Source organism: Myotis daubentonii, chromosome 2, assembly GCF_963259705.1.
Source record: "Myotis daubentonii chromosome 2, mMyoDau2.1, whole genome shotgun sequence".
In the NCBI taxonomy this organism is placed as follows: Eukaryota; Metazoa; Chordata; class Mammalia; order Chiroptera; family Vespertilionidae; genus Myotis; species Myotis daubentonii.
In genome coordinates this window covers 178861539-178882127 of record NC_081841.1, presented here as the reverse complement: position 1 = coordinate 178882127, position 20589 = coordinate 178861539, and the positions used below count along the sequence as shown (strand labels likewise).

The window sequence follows — 20589 nt, the reverse complement described above, 5'->3', positions numbered from 1 at the left end:
CATATTACTGAAGTTATATCCTGGATCTAGAGAGAGGTCCATTTGGAGTAAAAAAAAAAAGGGGGAGGAGTAAGTAATTATTTTGCACTTCCTTCCTACCTCCTCTTTCTCATAGTCTTTTTGGGTTGTGGAGAACTGACACTATGCCCCATGGCCTACCCCTTCTTCCTCTGATCCTGAAAGAAGGAAGTAACAAAGGTGTCTTGATATCCCCACTTGTGTAAATTTTTCTGTATCTTAATGAAGTTTTCTGGCTCAGAATTCTTTTTGCTTCTTGGTAAATATGTATTTTAATGCAAGCAACATTAAGATTCAGTATTATAAAATCAATTCAATTTTAAAATTCAACTCAGTATCTGAGTGCCTACTTTTCTATAGAAACAGGTTGATATTTGGTGAACAAGATAAAAGTCTTGCCTAAGTCAAATTCACAGTCTAGAGCAGTGGTTCTCAACCTTCCTAATGCCGCGACCCTTTAATACAGTTCCTCATGTTGAGGTGACCCCCAACCATAAAATTATTTTCGTTGCTACTTCATAACTGTAATTTTGCTACTGTTATGAATCGTAATGTAAATATCTGATATGCAGGATGTATTTTCATTGTTACAAATTGAACATAATTAAAGCATAGTGATTAATCACAAAAACAATATGTAATTATATATGTGTTTTCCGATGGTCTTAGGCGACCCCTGTGAAAGGGTCGTGCGACCCCTGTGAAAGGGTCATTCGACCCCCAAAGGGTCGCAACCAACAGGTTGGCGACCCACAGGTTAAGAACCACTGGTCTAGAGGAATAACCGATAATAAATAATTATAGTGTGATAAGGTTCATAAAAGATGAAGTGCAGTGCTTTGGGAGTCTATAACTCCAGAGATTTAATTTGTTCTTGATGGAACATTTAGATAGTAGGTATCAGATTTCTTCATGAAAGTGATATTTAAGCTAAGACTTAAAGGATGAATCAGGCAAATGTGGAGTGGAGATTCTGCAAGCATGGTATTTTTGAGAAAATGGAAAATCTAATATGGACAGACTGGAGTGAAGAGGAGATGGAGGAAACTGAGCTCACTTAGGTGGGTAAAGATCAGATGTGGAACCAAGTTTCAAATTTTGGCCTCAGAAGCCAGTGAAGGGTTCTAAGTATTCTAAAGATAGTCACTAAGTATTTAAAAGAGAAGCATGATAAATTATTTAGAAATCGAGAGTTTTACTGATAAGTAAATCTAGCATATTTAAAGAACCTGTGTGGGTGTTTTGTTTTTTTCAAATCAATATACAGAATTCATGATGTAGGAAGAGCAAGGAGGAAACAAATGCCTGTTGAGGGCAACAGTATGCCCAGCAGTAAATTAATGTAATACTAATACCCTGTAAAGTGATTATGACTATTCTCTCTATATAGATGGGAAAACAAAGACTCAGAGAGATCTCATACAAAGATAGGAACTCAGTTAGAAAATAGTACCAGGATTCAAAATCTCATGGTTTTTCCAGTGTACCTTATAACTATCTAATTTTCTATTAATGCTTTTCCTTGGAAACTAGGATGAGGTAACAAATATGATAGATGCAAAATCCATGGGTAATATTTAAATTCTATTATGTAAAAAAGTATCTGATCAGTAAGCATCATAAAACTTTTAATATGGAGAGAACATTGGGAATGCAATTCAAATTTTTTTTATTTTATAAGTGAGAAAATTTAGACTAAAGAAATTAAGAACTTCGAGAAGCCATACCTGAAGTAGTGTTTCAGCCGAGACTAAATCTTATTTTTAGATTGGTAATTTGTGATATACAAACTAGTGCTCTTTTGATCACACTTGTCTCCTAATAGATTTTATTTTGTGGGTAAAAAGTTTCCTTTGTAAAGCAGTGGTCAGAACTATCAGGAGATAGACATGCAGAGCTAAAATTATACAGATCAGCTTCAGAACAGCTTGTAAAATAGCTTTTTTAGGAGTTTAGATATTAGATCTCTACTTTTTAAAATGTGGATATATATATATAGTTCTCCCTGAAAACTATATTCTAAAATTCATTTAGTGCTTTATTCTGATTCCATTCATTTCTGAAAGGAGAAGTCAATATGGTTATTTATTGATGTTATTTTTAGCAGTAATACTTCATCATGTTTAAGAGCTGTCAAATTATATCTGTAATTAGAAATTTTAATATGTATTCTAAACAGATGTGAACTTCCATGCTTTAATTTTTTTGATAATTTGGTTTTATTTTTGCTTTAAAATTTGCTGCATAGTAGAACAATCTTTCTACAACTGTTTTACTAGTACCATATAACAGAGCAAATCTTGACATACTCTATTTTTATTATGATCCTGATTGGTTTGACCAGATGTTATTATCAAAGCAATATATTTTTTTTCTATACCAAAATTTTATATTTTAGGTTATGTTTGATCTTGTTTTTGTAGTAGATTTGTCAAAAGAGTAACAGTATATTTTTCCATTTATTTTGGACTTGCTCAGGGATGAGCATATTCTTGCTTCTTTGGTAAGGAATATAATCAACATACCTTGTTCCTTGTCTTATCTTTTAATTAGATTTTGTTATCCAATAAAAACAAAAACAGGAACCTCAACATAACTTTAATCTGGATAACTAATTAGAACTATTTGCCTTATTTGTTAATGAGTTTAATTTAAATATATATTTTCCTGCTCTTAATAAAAATACCAGTGAAACTTGTTTCTAGTGCTTGAGAAAGCTATAAACTTGATAGGATTATTTTAAATATTGGAAAATCAAAATAAAACTTATCTCTTTTATTTAAATGTGAAGTATTTTGGATATGCTGAAGCTAGAAGGAAAAATGATGAATGGCCTTCACAAGCTTGGGATAAACGGAGAAGATATGAGTGAATTTTTAAAATTAAATTCACATGTTTGGGACAATAACTATGTATTAGATATTAGGCATTCTTCAATAATGGTAAGTGCTCATGTAATTCCTGTTTAAAACTTTAGTAGATTTAAGACTTAGTATAAAGCCAAATCTTGTCAGGCATTAGAATAAGTTTAAGCTGTTTGAAAGAGGTTATGTAGCAGAACTCAGAAGTAAAAATACTGATTCATCCCCTCTCACTCTCGTATCTTCTTTCCCCTTCCCCATATTCTCTGCATTTCCTCACAAGAGCACCTGCTCACTAGTTCAGTATCCTTTCCATCTTTAAAGGTAAAAACAAAACAAACAAGAACAACAAATTTACCACATGAACAATAGCAACAGTAAAATAACAGTTAACATCTGAGGAACATAAGATTGCTACCTAAATATAATGAAAATCTTACCTAGACAATTTTCAATGCGCTCCTAAATTCTGGTCTGTGTAATATAGCTGATGAAGTTTTTGAAATCTGATCACATCGCTCTTCTTTGCTTAAAGCATAAAAAAAGTCCTTAGTATGGCCTATGAGGCTATAAATGGTCTACTTCCTTTAATTTCTAAAACTATGAAATATTCTTTTCACCGCTATCCCTTCTGTCATGCTTGGAAAGCAAATTTCCCTCTCTATCCAGTCAACTCTTTTTTTTATTTTCCCCCCAGACTTCAACTCCAAGCAGTACTTCCTGAGAGAAGCTTTCCTTAGCTATCCTAGATAATTTTTTACTATACACGTTGTACCAAGGAGTCTGAGAGTACCATCAAGTATGGTAATCTTCTAAAAAGATTCAAAAAGCCTAGAAATCATTATACTCTTGGTTATGATTTATTAGAGCAAAAGAGTACAACGTATTATCAGCAGAGGGAGAGAGGACATGGGGTGGAGTCCAGAGGAAACCAGGTGCAAGCTTCCAGGAATCTGCTCCTTGTGTAGCTGTACAGGACATGCTTAAATCAATGTGTGACAGTACATGCAAAGTGCTACTTACTAAGGAAGCTCACTTGAGTCTGGGAGTTCAGAGTTTTGAAAAGGAGTATCTTATATAGGCATAGAATGGCTATGTGATCGATCTTAGCCACTGAAACTCAAAGGAAAAGTAGGTATTGATCATATATTATATATCAAGCATACAGCAAGGCCCTAAGCATGCAGAAAACTCTTATCAGTAGAATATCCCCAGAGCTCAATTCCCAGAAGCCACCTAGAGAACCTTAATCACAAAAACAGGCCTTTCTTGGAAATGTACAAGGTATGAGCAACCCAGGCCTGCTGAATCAGCTAACTGGTGTGTGTGTGCTCGCTCTCTCTCTTACTCTTTCTTTCATGTATACACTGGGTGGCCAGATTATTATGACCACCTGACGTTTGTAGGCAAATTAGCTATAATTTCGTGAAGTTGCTAGAGGGCCAGACCATTATAAATAGGGAAGCTTGTTGTTTACAACGACAGTAAAAGTGATTTTTTTCCTGAAGATATGGGTAAACAACGTGATTTAACAGCCTTTGAATGTGGAATATATTTGAACGTGAGTGGCCAGATTATTATGACCACCTGACGTTTGTAGGCACATTAGCCGCACACTGCATCGTATGGGATATGGAAGCCGAAGGCCTGTTTGAACACCTTTGCTGTCTGCAGTTACCAAGATAAAACGTCTCCAATTCGCACAGGAACACAAGGATTGGACAGTCAAGCATTGGAAAAAAGTCATGTGGTCTGATGAGTCATGTTTCCAGTTGCATCATGCAGATGGCAGAGTGAGAATTTGGCAGAAACAACATGAAAGCATGCACCCCACATGCATGAGTACAACCCTTCAAGCTGGTGGGGGCAGTGTTATGGTTTGGGGCATGTTTTCCTGACATGATTTGGGCCCTTCAATTCGTGTGGAACAACGTCTGAATAGCACAACATACTAAGTATTGTTGCTGATCAAGTTCATCCTATCATGTTGATGGCGTATCCCAATGGAGATGGCTTCTTCCAACAAGACAATGCACCATGCCATGGTGCTCATATTGTGCAGGAGTGGTTTCAAGAACATGAGGGAGACTTTACCTTGCTTAGGTGGCCCCCACAATCACCAGATCTCAGTCCAATTGAGCATTTGTTGGACGAAGTCAAAAGAGCCATCAGGCAGCTGGTTCCACAACCATCACATCTCACAGAACTGGACAGTGCTATTCATCAGGCATGGTGTCAGATTCCTTGCATCACCTTTCAACATGTGGTGGAGTCAATGCCAAGAAGAATCGCCGCAGTATTGAAGGCAAAAGGTGGCCCAACGAAGTACTGATGGGGTGGTCATAATAATCTGGACACTCTCTCTCTATATATATATATCCATCCATCCCATGTTCAAAGGCTGTTAAATCACATTGTTTACCCATATCTTCAGAAAAAAATCACTTCTGTTGTGGTAAACAGCCTGCTTCCCTACTTATAATGGTCTGACCCTCTAGCAACATCAATGCGAAATTATAGCTAATTTGCCTACAAACATCAGGTGGTCATAATAATCTGGCCACTCAGTGTATATATTCATAACTAGATGCCTGGTACATGAAAATTCATGCACTGGAGGGGGGAGTCCTTCAGCCTGGCCTGCCCCCTCTCATAGTCTGGGAGACCTCAGTGGGGAGGCGACCCCGGTGATTGGGAAAGGAGACGCCCCCATCACACCTCTGCTGTTGCCACTGTTGGTAGCTCAAGCCTTGGTTGGCCCTGGTTACCTGAGCCTCGGGCAGCCCTGGGAGGCTGGACAGCCGCCATCAGAGGCTTGCCTGTGCCTTGGGCTGGCCCTGGGCGGCTGGGGGGCTAAGGGAACTGGGGGACTCTGGAGGCAGGCACGCGAAGCAGCTGGGCCTGCCTGGGGCGGGCCTGGCCTTGCCGAATGCCTAACACCCCAGCGGAGCTGAGGGGACTGGGCGCCACCATCGTGTGGTTGTGGGCGCCGCCATCTTTGAGGGCAGGGCAGTCAATTAGCATATTCCCTCCTTATTGGCTGTGGGCGCCGCCATCTTTGAGGGCAGGGCAGTCAATTAGCATATTCCCTCCTTATTGGCTATGGGTGCTGCCATCTTTGAGGGCAGGGCAGTCAATTAGCATATTCCCTCCTTATTGCCTGTGGGTGCCACCATCTTTGTGATGGTGTGAGGGTCAATTAGCATATTCCCTCTATTAGCTAGGATTATTATGTTATAGAAGTACAGTCTCTTAATACGTAGCACAATTATAATTTTTTATTTAGTCTGAGATTCGTTGATGTCTTTGCTTTTTCCTAGACTATCTAAACTTCGTGAAGGTATGAACTTTATCCATTTTTTTTCTCTCACCAATATATCCCTGATATGGGTAGGTACTCAGTAAATAGAAATATTTCTTCAGTGGCTAGTTAAATATTTATCTTATTATAAAACATAATATTTAATAATGAAACTCTGGGATCATTGTAATTATAACATACTCAATATAAGAATGTTCTTATCAGCATTATGATTTAATATTATCATAAAAAAATAACTACTAGAATGAGAAAATAAAAGTATTACATGACATAAGATTACATAACTAAAACTCCCCAAGGAAAGCCATCCTATATAATAAGAGAGGGATATGCTAATTAGCCCACATATGCTAATTAGTCACAAACGAATATGCTAAGTAGTCATGACCGGATATGCTAGTCATGACCAGTATGCAAATTGACCATCACTCTAACACAATAATAAGAGGAATATGCTAATTAGCCCTGATATGCTAATTAGTCACAACCCATATGCAAATTGATCATCACTCCAACACACAAGATGGCCACCTCCATGTGGCCACAAGATGGCTGGCAGGGGCCCTAACCGGTTTGGCTTAGTGGATAGAGCATCGGCCTGCGAACTGAAGGGTCCCAGGTTCAATTCTGTCAAGGGCATGTACCTTGGTTGCGGGCACATCCCCAGTAGGGGGTGTGTAGGAAGCAGCTGATCGATGTTTCTCTCTCATCAATGTTTCTCTCTCATTGATGTTTCAAACACTCCTTCCCTCTCCCTTCCTCTCTGTAAAAAAATCAATAAAATATATTTTTTTATAAAAAAGATGACTGGCAGGGGAAGGCAGTTGGGGGGGACCAGGCCTGGAGGGGAGGGAGGGCAGTTAGGGGTTACCAGGCTGGCAGGGGAGAAGTTAGGCATCAGTCAGGCTGGCAGGGAGTGGTTAGGGGATGATCAGGCTGGCAGGCAGAAGCGGTTAGGGGCAATCAGGCAGGCAGGCAGGTGAGCGGTTGGGAGCCAGCAGTCCCAGATTATGAGAGGGATGTCCAACTGCCCGTTTAGGCCCGATCCCACCGGGCAGTCGGACATCACTCTAGGGGTCCCAGATTGGAGAGGGTGCAGGCTGGGCTGAGGTACCCCCTCCCGCCCCCCAGTGCAAAATTTCGTGCACCAGGCCTCTAGTTATAATTAATGAGTCATTAGTAAAAATGGGTTTTGAAGTGACAGTAAACAGGTAAAAGCCTTTTACCAAAAAGCCATTTGGATGACAAAATGATTTATAACAACAAAATTTTAAATTCCTAATACTATCTTAATAACTACTATGCAATAAGATTATCTTAAGATTAATAATAAAAACTGAAACTTGCGATAGGAAAGGAGGATAAAAGGACTTGTGGAAAGAGAGGGCTAAATGACATAGCCTTTTTAAAAATTCTGACTGCAATGCCCTTTCAGTGTTCATATACTCTGAACTAGAAATGATCATAAAGAAATTGTTGGAAATAGAGAAAAGTCTTTATACCCAAAGATATGATCAGCATTGCATATTTTTAAAGCAAAGTAGAAACGAGTTATATATAAAACAAGTATTGTCAATTATATATCCCCAATATTGAGTTATTATTCAGACATTAATATTATGTTTTAAATATGTTTTAATCAGGGGCAATGACTATATTCTCATGTTAAATAAAAAATATGGACATATGAGGTCATCATGTGAAAAGATGGACACAGGATAAGAAGCTAAGTTATTAATGGGTGATGTGATTTAATGCGTAGTTTGGGATTTTTTTTCATTCTTTTCTGCAGATTGCAAGTTTTTACCTGTGAATATGTATTATACAGGGGTAAGCAAAAGTAGGTTTAGAGTTGTAATACAAATAAATGGAGTAATTTAAATAATACAAGAATAAACTTTCATGTACTTAAAATTGTAAACCTACTTTTGCCTACCCCTATCTGATCAGAAAACATGTTTTTAAGAGAAAAAACATAACCTCTCAATGTCTTACTAGTTGTTTGATATAAAACTCAAAGGGTTTTGCCCTAACTGGTTTTGCTCAGTGGATAGAGCGTTGGCCTGCAGACTCAAGGGTCCCAGGTTCGATTCCGGTCAAGGGCATGTACCTTAGTTGAGGGCACATACCCAGTAGGGAGTGTGCAGGAGGCAGCTGATGGATGTTTCTCTCTCATCGATGTTTCTAACTCTCTATCCCTCTCTTTTCCATCTCCCTTCTTCTCTGTAAAAAATCAATAAAATATATATATATTTAAAAATTTTTTAAATCAAAGGGTTTTGCTCTGATTTTTACAGTTATTTTTGTCCTACCTGAGTAGCCTTCCCACTTATAAATTTAGTACACCATCTAAGAATCATATAATAATAGCAGCACCATGAACATCAAAGCCCTCAGACTCAGGAAAAGTCAGTTAAGTTATTAATTAGTTATTATTCATATTTTCTAGAATACTAAGTGACTTGTTATCAAAGTTTATTGTAGCTCTTTTTACTACTCTTTAGACTATATTCTTTCATTGGCTAGAGTCTACTTTTATTTGGATATTTTTAAGCTCAATAATAGATTTTTTTTTCTGAAAATGTTTTATCAGAGAAAGGAATGACCATGTTAAAATCTTAATACTTTATGCCTTTTATTTTAAGCATTTATGATTTTTAACGTTTTTAGAAGAATGCTGGGAGTGTGAATAACACTGAGAAAATGAGAGTAGAAATTTTCAAGGCTATTCTGGACAATAAGAAATAGATCAATAAAGGAACTTTCAGCTCCATTTATAAAATAACATCCTGGTCCTCTGGGGGTGGCAGTAGAGGCCAGTCACTCCTCTTGGGGAGGGCAGCCTTGCTGCTGTTCCCATTGCCCCTGCTCTCTGCAGAGTCACATTTCCCTTGGATAAAATTTTCTACTATACTGCTATAAAGTCTCCTACTTGCCCAACGCTCGATACCTTCAGGAGGCATTCTTTTCTAGGAGCTATCTGAAAGTATCACAAAGGAATTTTTTACTGAAGTAAAATATAAAAAACATAAGATAGGCTCTTTTAATGATTTTAGGTATGACATTCAGTGTCATTAAGTACAGTCACAGTGTTGTACAACAATCACCATTATCCATTTCCAGAACTTTTTCATCACTCCAAACAAAAACTCTTCTCATTAAACAGTCTCTCTTTCCTTCTCTGGTAACCTCTATTCTTTCTGTCTGTATGAATTTGGCTAGCCTAAGTACTTTGTAAGTGGACTTATACATTATTTGTCTATTTATACCTGGCTAATTTCACTTTGCATAATGTTTTCAAGGTTTATCCATGTCAGAATTTCATTCCCGTTTAAGGCTGAATAATAGTTTAATTTTTTAAATATCTTATTTTACATATTGTTAAGGGAAGTTTTATGTCTCAATTAAATGCTTTTATTTTTCACTTTGAGCAAAAAGTTATTTCTGAGACTTCATTCTTTAGATACCTTTAAAAAAAATTAACTGGCACAAAATGCAGAGCTCTGTGGTCTCAGCACTCTTTTCAACTTGGTCTGTGAAAGCAGCAAAATCAACCCACATAAGCTTTATTTTTGCTTCATAGCATTTGCTATCACCCAATATAGTATACATTTATTTGTTTATTTATAATCTTCCAGTGGAATGTAAGCCCCATAAAAACCAACACAAACATCAGATCCTGTCACATTGGAAGCACTCAGAAAATTTGTTGAATATCTTAAGGTCAAAACAGTTATTCATGAATTAAAGCAATACATTGCTTTTAATTCTTTTTCCCCCTGCATCTGTATCCCTACTTTTTATCTTCACAGAAAAAGTTGAGTAACTCAGTTACATCACTTCAGACCTCTGTAAACATCTTCCACAAACAAACTTTGGCAGTTTCTTTCTTAAAGTTGCTATATGACAGTGAATAAGAACGTATTCTTCCATCCCTGGTTTACCATTCCAGGTTTCCCTGTCCAAAACATCAGGAGTCGTAATTTAAATTTTATCTAGTTTAGCTGTTTGTTTCCACCTTTGCTATAATACTTCAGATATCACTAGCATTTTGTCAAGAGTCAACAAAAACCACCATATGATGGAATGTTTGGCTCTGTTGGATTGTAATTCCTTTTCAGTCCACTGTGCCAGACCACTCAAAGTAAAGTAGACTTTGTTAATATTCTACCAAAACTACCCTTACCCCAAGCAGCAACTATTTTCTATCCTAGTATGTTGATGATGTAGACATATTCCTGGGGTTCTTATCATTTTTTTAATGTCCTCTTTAATGTTCCAAAGCCACGCTGGCCATTTGTCATTATATTAGAACAATTTGAAATTTTAATTACTGTCACCTAGATCAGTGGTCAGCAAACCGCGGCTCGCGAGCCACATGCAGCGCTTTGGCCCCTTGAGTGTGACTCTTCCACAAAATACCACGTGCGGGCACGCACGTACACTGCCATTGAAACTTCGTGGCCCATGCGCAGAAGTCGGTTTTCGGAAAGGAGACGAAACAAGTATACAAGATGCGTGTGGATAGGAGTGTTGGAAGGGGTCGACCTCAGCTGCCGGGGTCCAACCCCAGCGGGTCCAGGGGTCCCCAAAGGTGTGGACGGAGTCGGCGAAGAAGGAATGACACGGAGACAGCGTTCAGTTGATCAGCAGCCTAGCCAGGATCTTTAGCCAGGATCTCCAGCCAAGTTCTGGTCTGGATCTCCAGAGAGGTTCTGCTTCGGATCTCCAGCCAGGTTCTGTAGCCATGTTCCATCGCTAGGTTCTCCAGCCAGGTTCTGTCCAGGTTCTCCAGCCAGGTTCAGTCACCAGGTTCTAGCCAGGTTCTCTTGCCAATTTCTATAGTCAGGTTCAGTCCAGGATCTTTTGCCATGTTCTCTCCAGCGAAGTTCTTCTGTCTCTAGGTTCTGTGTAGGTTCTGTCTTCTTAGTTCTGTCTCTCGGATCTTCATCTAAGTTCCGTCTCTTTCTGTCTTGTTACATCTGTATTTATACCAGTTGATTCAATCCTATCAATCTCTATTACAAAGGTTAGGGCGTTTCTTATCTCCATTCCAGGGAGTAAAGATTATGTAGCTTAAGCATGATTGTTCATAGTTAAAGTGATTAATTACCCACCTGGCACTTAGTTGAGGGGTTTTATTCCCTCCCTAACTTCAGGGAAAAATCCCCACCTGGGGAAACAACCTTTCTCGGAGAGGTGACCTTGGTTAAAACACACAGCGCTAAGGGGAGCAAACATATTAAGAACAGTATGCTATATATGCCAGGTCCCTTGAAACAGCAAGGATGGACCGGCTCCTGGCACTCATCGAACGCACCTCAATCAGATTATGGGCGTTTTTAGCAAAGGCCAGTTTAGGAGTACCCTAATTAAGTTAATAACAATGTACCTACCTATATAGTTTAAGTTTAAAAAATTTGGCTCTCAAAAGAAATTTAAATTGTTGTACTGTTGATATTTGGCTCTGTTGACTAATGAGTTTGCCGACCACTGACCTAGATGATAGTGATACCATTTTTTACAAAAGCACCTGTAGACATAGGCAGATGATATGAGTTATTTAACCAGGTTAAGAATGTAAGAATGTAACTTATGCCCTGGCTGGCGTGGCTAAGTTGCTTGAATGTCTTCCTGTGCACCAAAAGGTCACCAGTCAATTCCGGTAAGGGCACATGCCTACGTAGTAGATTCGGTTTCGGTCAGAGTGCATGCAGGAGGCAGCTGATCTCCTTCCCTCTCCCCTCCCTTTTCCTCTCTCTAAAATCAAATACATATATCTCCAATCTAATAAAGAGGGGATATGCTAATTAACTCTCACACTGTCGCAAAGATGGCGGCACCCACAGCCAATAAGGAGGGAATATGCTAATTGACTGCCATGCCCTCAAAGATGGCGGCACCCACAGCTACAAGATGGCGGTGCCCAGTCCCCTCAGCCCCCCAGCTGCCCAGGGCCAGCCCAAGGCACAGGCAAGCCTTGGATGGCGGCTGCCCAGCCGCCCAGGGCCGCCCGAGGCTCAGGTAACCAGGGCCGGCTGAGACTTGCGCTGCCGGCAGTTGCAGCAGCAGAGGTGTGATGGGGGCGTCGCCTTCCCCTGATTGCTGCATTGCCTCCCGCCCCTGAGGGCTCCCAGACTGTGAGAGGGGGCAGGCCAGTCTGAGGGACCCCCTCCTCCAGTGCATGAATTTTCATGCACTGGGCCTCTAGTGTGTGTGTGTGTGTATATATATATATATATACAAATATATGTATAATCCTATATAATAAAACCCTAATATATGAATCGAACAGCAGAATGACCCTTCTCTATGATGTGCACTGACCACCAGGGGGCAGACACTCAACGCAGGAGCTGCCCCCTGGTGATCAATGTACTCCCACAGGGGAAGCGCTGCTCAGCCAGAAACTGGACTCACGGCTGGTGAGCACAGCATGGTGGTAGGAGCCTCTCCTGCCTCCGCTGCAGACGGGTGGTAAGGAGTGAGGGGTCCCGGACTGCAAGAGCCCCGGACTGTGAGAGGGATGTCTGACTGCCAGCTTAGGCCTGATCCCGGGGCGGACATCCCCCAAGGGGTCCTGGACTGCGAGAGAGGGCGCAGGCCAGGCTGAGGGACCTTCCCCCCCGACCCCCCCGAGTGCACCAGGCCTCTAGTATATATCTATGAATGTAACTTGTTATCCACAATGAGTCCCAGAGTGTTATGCAAGTTTCCCCAAGTCCCATAATGATGTCATAAATCATTTGACCATAGATATGTGTGCTTATGGACTCTCAGTTTGATTCTATTATCAGTCTCTTATCTGTACGCCAGCACACTGTTTGATTCTTATAGCTTTGTAGTAAGTTTCAAAATTGGGAATATAAGTCCTCCCATTTTGTTCTTCTTTTTCAAGATTGTCTTGGCAATCCTGGGACCCTTGCCTTTTATTATATAAGGACTAGAGGCCCAATGCACAAAATTCATGCAAGGGGCTTGGCCTTTACAGCCCCAGCTGCCTCGGCCCTCACAGCCCCGGCTTCATACACAAGGTCGTCCGGAAGGTCGTCCAGATGTTCGTTCAGCTCTTCAGTCTAATTAGCATATTAGTTCTTTATTATATAGGACTATAGCAGCATTTTCAACCTTTGTCATGTAATTACACACACAAACTAATTACTAAAATTTTGTGGCACACCAAAAATATATTGTTGCTGATCTGACCAAAAAAATTGGTATAATTTTGATTATACCAATAATAATAATAGTAGTAATTACCTACCCTTTTTGCTTCAAAGTAACTTTAAAAAGAAGTGCCTCTACTTGTATATAAGAATTTCTGGTACCAAGAATTAACCAATCAGACACAATCTTATCATGCGACATGACCAATAAGATGCAATTCTATTATATATATTTATAGTTCAAGACAAGTCATGCACACCAGATGGCTATTGTTGCATTGACTGTTGTCATTTTTTTTAAAATATATTTTATTGATTTTTTACAGAGAGGAAAGGAGAGAGATAGAGAGCCAGAAACATCGATGAGAGAGAAACATCGATCAGCTGCCTCCTGCACATCTCCTACTGGGGATGTGCCCGCAACCCAGGAACATGCCCTTAACCGGAATCGAACCTGGGACCTCTCAGTCCGCAGGCTGACGCTCTATCCACTGAGCCAAACCGGTTTCGGCAACTGTTGTCATTTTTTATTGACAATTTAAAGAAAAAAAAGTCAGTGCCCCCTGACTAAATAGTCAGGTATTGCATGTTTTAAAATTTTTCACAGCGCACTGGTTAAAAATCATTAGATTATGAGTTAGCTTGTCTATTTCTGCAAATAAAATGAAGTTGGAATTTTTTATTGAGATTTTTGTTGAATTTGTAGATCAGTTTGGGGAGTGTTGCTATTAAAAATATTAAGTCTTCTGATTCATGAACAGGAATGCCTTTCTATTTATTTAGATCATCTTTCATTTTTTTCAATGATGTTTTATAGTTTTCAGTTAAAAATCTGATACTCATTAAATTTATTTCTAAGTATTTTACCTTTGTTAATGCTATTGTAAGTGGAATTATTCTGTTTATTTTAGGATTTTTCATTGCCTCTTAATTTTTGTTGAAAACTGGGCATTTTGAGTATTATAGTGCAGCACTTCTGGAAGTCAGCTAGTTTTATTGTTATTGCTGTTTGCTGTTGTTTTTATTTGTTCAGTGGCTTCTCTGAACTAATTTTGAAAAATCTATATTCTTTTTCATGTGTGGCCACAGCAGTCTATATTATGTTAGCCTAGTCATCTATAAAACATTGGACAGAGATTTAATTAAATGCCTGGAACCAAAATGTCTCCCAGTCTTTGCAGAGGGCTCTGAATATGTGGCAGATGAAGGGATGAGGAGCAGCACATCTTGAACACCCAGCCAGGCAGTTTGCATCTCTGCCTTAGCCTTCACTTTTCCTGCCCCCGCCCCAGGCCTTCACCACCCTATTATCTGTGTCCATTGGTAATGCATATATACATAGAAGTTCTTTGGTTAATGTCTTTCCACCCCCCTCCCTTCTTCCCTCTGAGATTCTTCAGTCTGTTTCATGTTTCCATGCCTCTGATTCTATGTTATTCATTAGTTTATTTTGTTCATTAGATTCCTTGTTCATTTATTTTGATTTTTAGATTGAAATGTTGATAGATATATATTGCCATTTTATCTTTTTTACTTTCCTCCTTCTTCTTAAAGAAGACCCTTCAACATTTCATGTAATACCAGTTTGGTGGTGATGAACTCCTTTAGCTTTTTCTTGTCTGTGAAACTTTATCAAATGTTCAATTCTAAATTATAGCGCTGCTGGTAGAGTAATCTTATTTGTAGGTCCTTGGTTTTCATCACTTTGAATATTTCTTGCCACTCCCTTCTGGCCTACAAAGTTTTTGTTGAGAAATCAGCTGACAGTCCTATGGCCACTCCCTTGTAAGTAACTAACTGCTTTTCTCTTGCTGCTTTTAAGATTCTCTCTTTGTCTTTAACTTTTGGCATTTTAATTATGATGTCTTGTTGTGGTCATCTTTGCATTTATGTTGTTTGGGACTCTCTGTGCTTCCTGGACTTGTATGTCTATTTCTTTCACCAGGTAGGGGGAGTTTTCTGTCATTATTTCTTCAAATAGATTTTCAGTATCTTGCTCTCTCTCTCTTCTGCTTCTGGTACCCCCATGATATGAATGTTGGTATGCTTGAAGTTGTTTCAGAGGCTCATTATACTATTTTCATATATTTCGATTCTTTTGACCATTTGCTCTTTTGATTGGGTGTTTTTTTGTTTCCTAATATGCCAAATCACGGATTTGATTCTTAGAATCCTCTACTCTACTGTTGATTTCCTGAAAATTATTCTTCATTTCAGTTAGTGTATGCTTAATTTCTGACTGGTCCTTTTTCATGTCTTTGATGTTCTCACTAAGATCCTTCCAATTATCACTAAGTCCCTTAAAGCACTCATTAAGTTCCTTGAGCATCCTTATAACCATTTTTTTAAACTCTCTATCTGGTAGTTTGCTTGCTTCCATTTCATTTAGTTCTTTTTCTGAAGATTTCTCCTGTTCTTTCATTTGTGACATGTTTCTTTGTCTTTGTTTGCTGCTTCTCTGTCTTTGTTTCTATGTATTAGGCAGAGTTGCTATTTCTCATGGAATTAGTGGAGTGTAGAAGGTGTCCCATAGAGCCCAGTGTCTCAGCCTCCCCATCACCTGAGCTGGGCACTCTAGGTGCACCCCTGTGGGGGCTGTGTGCTCATTCTTGTTGTATGTGAACCTTGATTGCTGTTGGCATCACTGGGCAGAATTGACCCCCTGGCCAATTGGCTGTGAGGACCAGTTGCAACTACAGCAGAAGAGCTGCCATGCAGGAAACATCCCTATGGAGCAGGACTTGCTTCAGTGGAGCTTTGATACTCACTGAGTCTGCCCCTTGAGTAGGTTGCTCGTGTATGTGTATAGTTGTAATCTGGCATGGTCTGAAGCTGTGCCCTGGGTGCACTGGGTCTGGAGCCTCCAAGAAGATTTAAAATCAGCCACTGCCTGTGCCCTGTCTGGGGCCACTTGTCACAAGTGACAGAGCAATCTGCAGATGGCTGCTACTAGTGTTGGGCTTGGAGGTGCCCAGGACTGGCCAAGTAGTGTACCAAGGCAGGTTGCTGCTAGTGCCAGGCCTGCCTGGGGCCACTTATCGAGAGGTTTGGGGCACGCTGAGTTCAGCTGCTACTTGTTTGAGAGATTTTAAGAAAGTCTGAAGCCTGAGCCAGGACAGGCCATTCATATGGAAAAGCCCTTGCAAATAGTGTGGATGAGGCTGCAAAATGGGTGGAAATCACCAGGGTGGGGCGAACAGTGGGAGCCAGGGTGATGGAGACTCAGATATGGAGCCTACAGGTGTGGCAGGGAATGTTTCAGAATAGGAGCAATGAGCCCTAACCGGTTTGGCTCAGTGGATAGAGCATCGGCCTGCAGACTGAAGGGTCCCAGGTTCAATTCCGGTCAAGGGCATGTACCTTGGTTGTGGGCACATCCCCAGTGAGGGGTGTGCAGGAGGCAGCTAATTGATGTTTCTCTCTCATCGATGTTTCTAACTCTATCCCTCTCCCTTCCTCTCTGTAAAAAATCAATAAAATATATATTAAAGAAAAAATAGGAACAATGACCTCTGTGAGCACTTTTTTCAAGGAGAAAGCTGCACCAAGTTCTTGCCCTGATGCCAGACAATTTAGTTCCTCCCCATATGTCCCTGGATCCTTACTGTTGCCTCAGTGCTGTAGATCAGAGGGTGTGGGTCCAAGTAAGTCCATGTGCCAGCCCTTAATAGAAACTATCTGGGTCTCCAGCAGCCTCTGTGTCATTCAGCCACAATTACTGCTGGTTTTTATAGCCCAGCATTATGGAAACTTTCTTCCTAGCGCTGGAACCCTGGGCTGCAGGGTCCAGTGTGGGGCCAGGACCCCTTGCTCTTCATGGGTGGCCTCTGCAGAGATGATCCCCCTGCCTTAAAAAATGGCACACATGGGTGTCAGACAGCCCTTCGTCACCTTTGCTCCTCCTACCTGTCTCAGTATGCTTTCTTCTTTTTAATTTAATTTTATTGTTTAAGGTATTACAAATAATAGTAAATATCTCTCCCTTTTTCCCCCCATTGACCTCCCCCTGGCCTCCCCTACCCCCCAGCACTTGCCCCCATAACCCCACTCCCAGTGTCTTACCTCTGTTGGTTGTGTTTATATGCATGCATACAAGTCCTTCGGTTGATCTCTTAGTCCCCCAACCCTCCCCTACCTTCCTGCTGTAGTTTGACAGTCTGTTCGATGCTTCTTTGCCTCTATCTATTTTTGTTCAACAGTTTGTAATGTTCTGTATATTCCACAAATGAGTGAGACCATGTGGTATTTATCTTTCACTGACTGTCTTATATCACTTAGCATAATGCTCTCCAGTTATCCATGCTGTTGCAAATGGTAAGAATTCCTTCATTTTTACAGCAGCATAGTATTCCATTGTGTAGATGTACCACAGTTTTCTAATCCATTCATCTGATGGGCACTTAGGCTGTTTCCAAATCTTAGCTATTGTAAATTGTGCTGCTATGAACATAGGGGTGCATATATCCTTTCTGATTGGTGTTTCTGTTTTCTTGGGATATATTTCTAGAAGTGGTATTACTGGGTCAAATGGCAGTTCTATTTTTACATTTTTGAAGAAATGCAATACTTTTTTCCACAGTGGCTGCACCAGTCTGCATTCCCACCAGCAGTGAAGGAGGTTAACATGCTTTCTTCTTTATTTCTCTTGTTGTAGGACTTCCATTTTAGCCAGATTTCAGGCAGTTCTGAATGATGGTTGTTCTATATTTTAGTTGTAATTTTGATGTGGTTGTGGGAGGATATGAGTACCATGTTTACCTACACCGCCATCCTGGTTCCTCTCCCACCTTCACTTCTTACTAGCACAGAACTTCAAAGTCAATTACAGGTGAGAACTTCGGGCCTTCTCAGGTCTGTTCTGAGCATGTGCATATCCATAGTCTTTTAGATTTCCAGGATTATATCAGAACTTCTCAAAACCTCATTTTCCAAAACAACTCATCCCCCAGTCTTTCCTTCCTAAGGTTTTTATTACTCTGTTGTTTGTCCCAGATGTTTTTTATTACCTCAAGCAGGAATGACTAAAACTTTTACCTGTAAATGCCACAAGTTGGGGTAGCAATTTTGTCACTAGACAAGTTATGTTAGGCAGGATAAAGACCAGGCTTTCCAGCAGATTATCAGACAGTTCAAACGAAAAATTGCAATTCTTTCAGAATGAGGTGTGTTCTACTCCCTCAAATATTGGTACTGGGATGTGAGCTATAGTTTTCAAAGCTTGGGAAAAGGCGATGGAACTAGGGTAAGTTATAAAACCACAAATCTCACTGTTCTTAGTGAGATTCAGCCATCTTTCTTGAATAAGCATTCACAAGGCTGCTGGAAGCTTCGGATTAGTTTTCATAGTTCTTAATATGTTGATTTACACAGATCAGATGACCCATTTTGAGTTTATCTGTTGACCTATGTAGCTCCTTAAGTATCAAAGAGATTCTTATAGGTTCTAATCTATGAATGATAATATCTTTCATTCAATATCCTGGTAGCCCAGTAGATATAAAGGTAAGAATTATAACGAACAGAACTAATGGAGGTAGGTCATTAAGTATCAGTGCCTATTCTGCATGCAACTTTGTGAGGCCACTCTTCCAGTTATGTTGCTCTGGGCCTATTCCAGGTGATTTCCAGTATTGTTGCAGTAGTTCTCCAAAATGGATCAGGATATCACCTCAATTTATCTACCTAACACTCATGCTTTAAATTTGTCCATTGCTGTAGTTTTCTAACTTTAGTACTTGAGATAAGAATCACCTCAGGCACTTGTTTTAAATCAGGGCCTCTTCTAAGTTTCTGATTTAGCAGTTCTGAGGTGGAGCCAAGGAGTGTGCATTTTAAATAAATAATGACAGGCCAACAGAGGACTTTGGCTCAGGTGGACTAGAAAGTCCTGAATGAAAAAGTGGCCCCAGCCTCATTTTGTGGAATAGCCAATGGTCACCCTGTCAAGCACAACAGGAGCAGCCACAACAGGAGCAGCCACACCGAGAGCAAGACAGCAGGTTAATGATGACCACAGCCTCAACAACCAGCACTAATCCGTCTGAAAGGCAACGAACTCCATCTAATCAGACTAGAACACTTACATCCCCTAGCCTCCTCCCCTTGCTGTTTTTGCACATAAAATTCAATCCCAAGGACAGTGGAAACTGAGTCCTAACCGTCCCCAGTTGTGACTCCATCCCCATTCCCTCTAATAAACTCCCCTCTTGCTCACTGCGTCCGCTGTATCCTTGAGCGACTCCAACCTTACAAATACCTCCAAATATTTTGATCCACATTAACAGCGACTCTACCCACAATCATTATCAAGTTTAGTGAGACTGATACATAAAGCATAAGGCCAATTTCTCACTTTAAACTAAATAGAGGACCAGATATTTACACCCTCTGCATGGTGCCTTCTTCCTCCTCTGGCCTAGGATTCCCATAGAACAATTAACTAAACTAGACACTGCTGAGTGAGTCTACAGAGATTTCCAATTCACAGGGGATTCCTACCAGGTTGTGATTATCTTTAGAACTGTTCCCATTACCTTCACATCTTAGCAAGAATTACATCAGAAAAATAAACAAGACACTCTACTACTGACTTATCCACAGAGACCAAATTTCTTCCTTTCATCTCAGCACTACCAGGACAAATTGTAGTGGCAGTGAACTGACTGCACATCCGCATCATACTTATTAAAATAAGTATGGAAGAAATTTTCCCAGCTGTCAACTTTTATCCCTCCTTCAGTGTCATATAGACATTAACTCCCTCTTCACTTTCCTGTCCTCTTCCCTGGAAGTCAGCTTTTCCCATCCCTCTTTGTGTGTATATCTTAGTTCTATCTTCTCTCTAAAAGCACTGCCTCTTTGTTAAGCCCTCCAAAAACTCATGTCTTTATAACTTCAAAACCTCTTCATTTTATTTCAAACTAGAGGCCCGGTGCACAGATTCATGCACCAGTGGAGTCCCTCGGCCTGGCCTGCAGGGATCGGGCCGAAACCGGCTCTCTGACATCCCCCGATCCCAGATTGCGAGAGGGCGGTTTTCAGGTGACGCACCCCAGAATCGGGCTCCTTCCTCTCTGGGTCCAGGGTGTGGGTGAAGCAGATTTGGGGCCGACAGTGCCCCAGCAGCAACCTAACCCATGGCCGATTCCTTGAGGAATTGGGCTCCCTACTCTACTGGTCGGAGCATCTGCCCCCTGGTGGTCATTGCACATCATAGCTACCA

At 40.4% G+C, this 20589-nt stretch overlaps 1 protein-coding gene across 1 annotated transcript in view; it reads left to right on the top strand.

The window, feature by feature from the left end:
- UGGT2 (UDP-glucose glycoprotein glucosyltransferase 2) overlaps positions 1-20589 on the top strand; it is a 180331-nt gene that overhangs the window by 54944 nt on the left and 104798 nt on the right. Inside the window, exon 12 of the mRNA XM_059684977.1 lies at positions 2810-2960. Coding sequence (XP_059540960.1) covers positions 2810-2960 — 151 coding nt within the window. The remainder of the gene's footprint in view (positions 1-2809; positions 2961-20589) is intronic.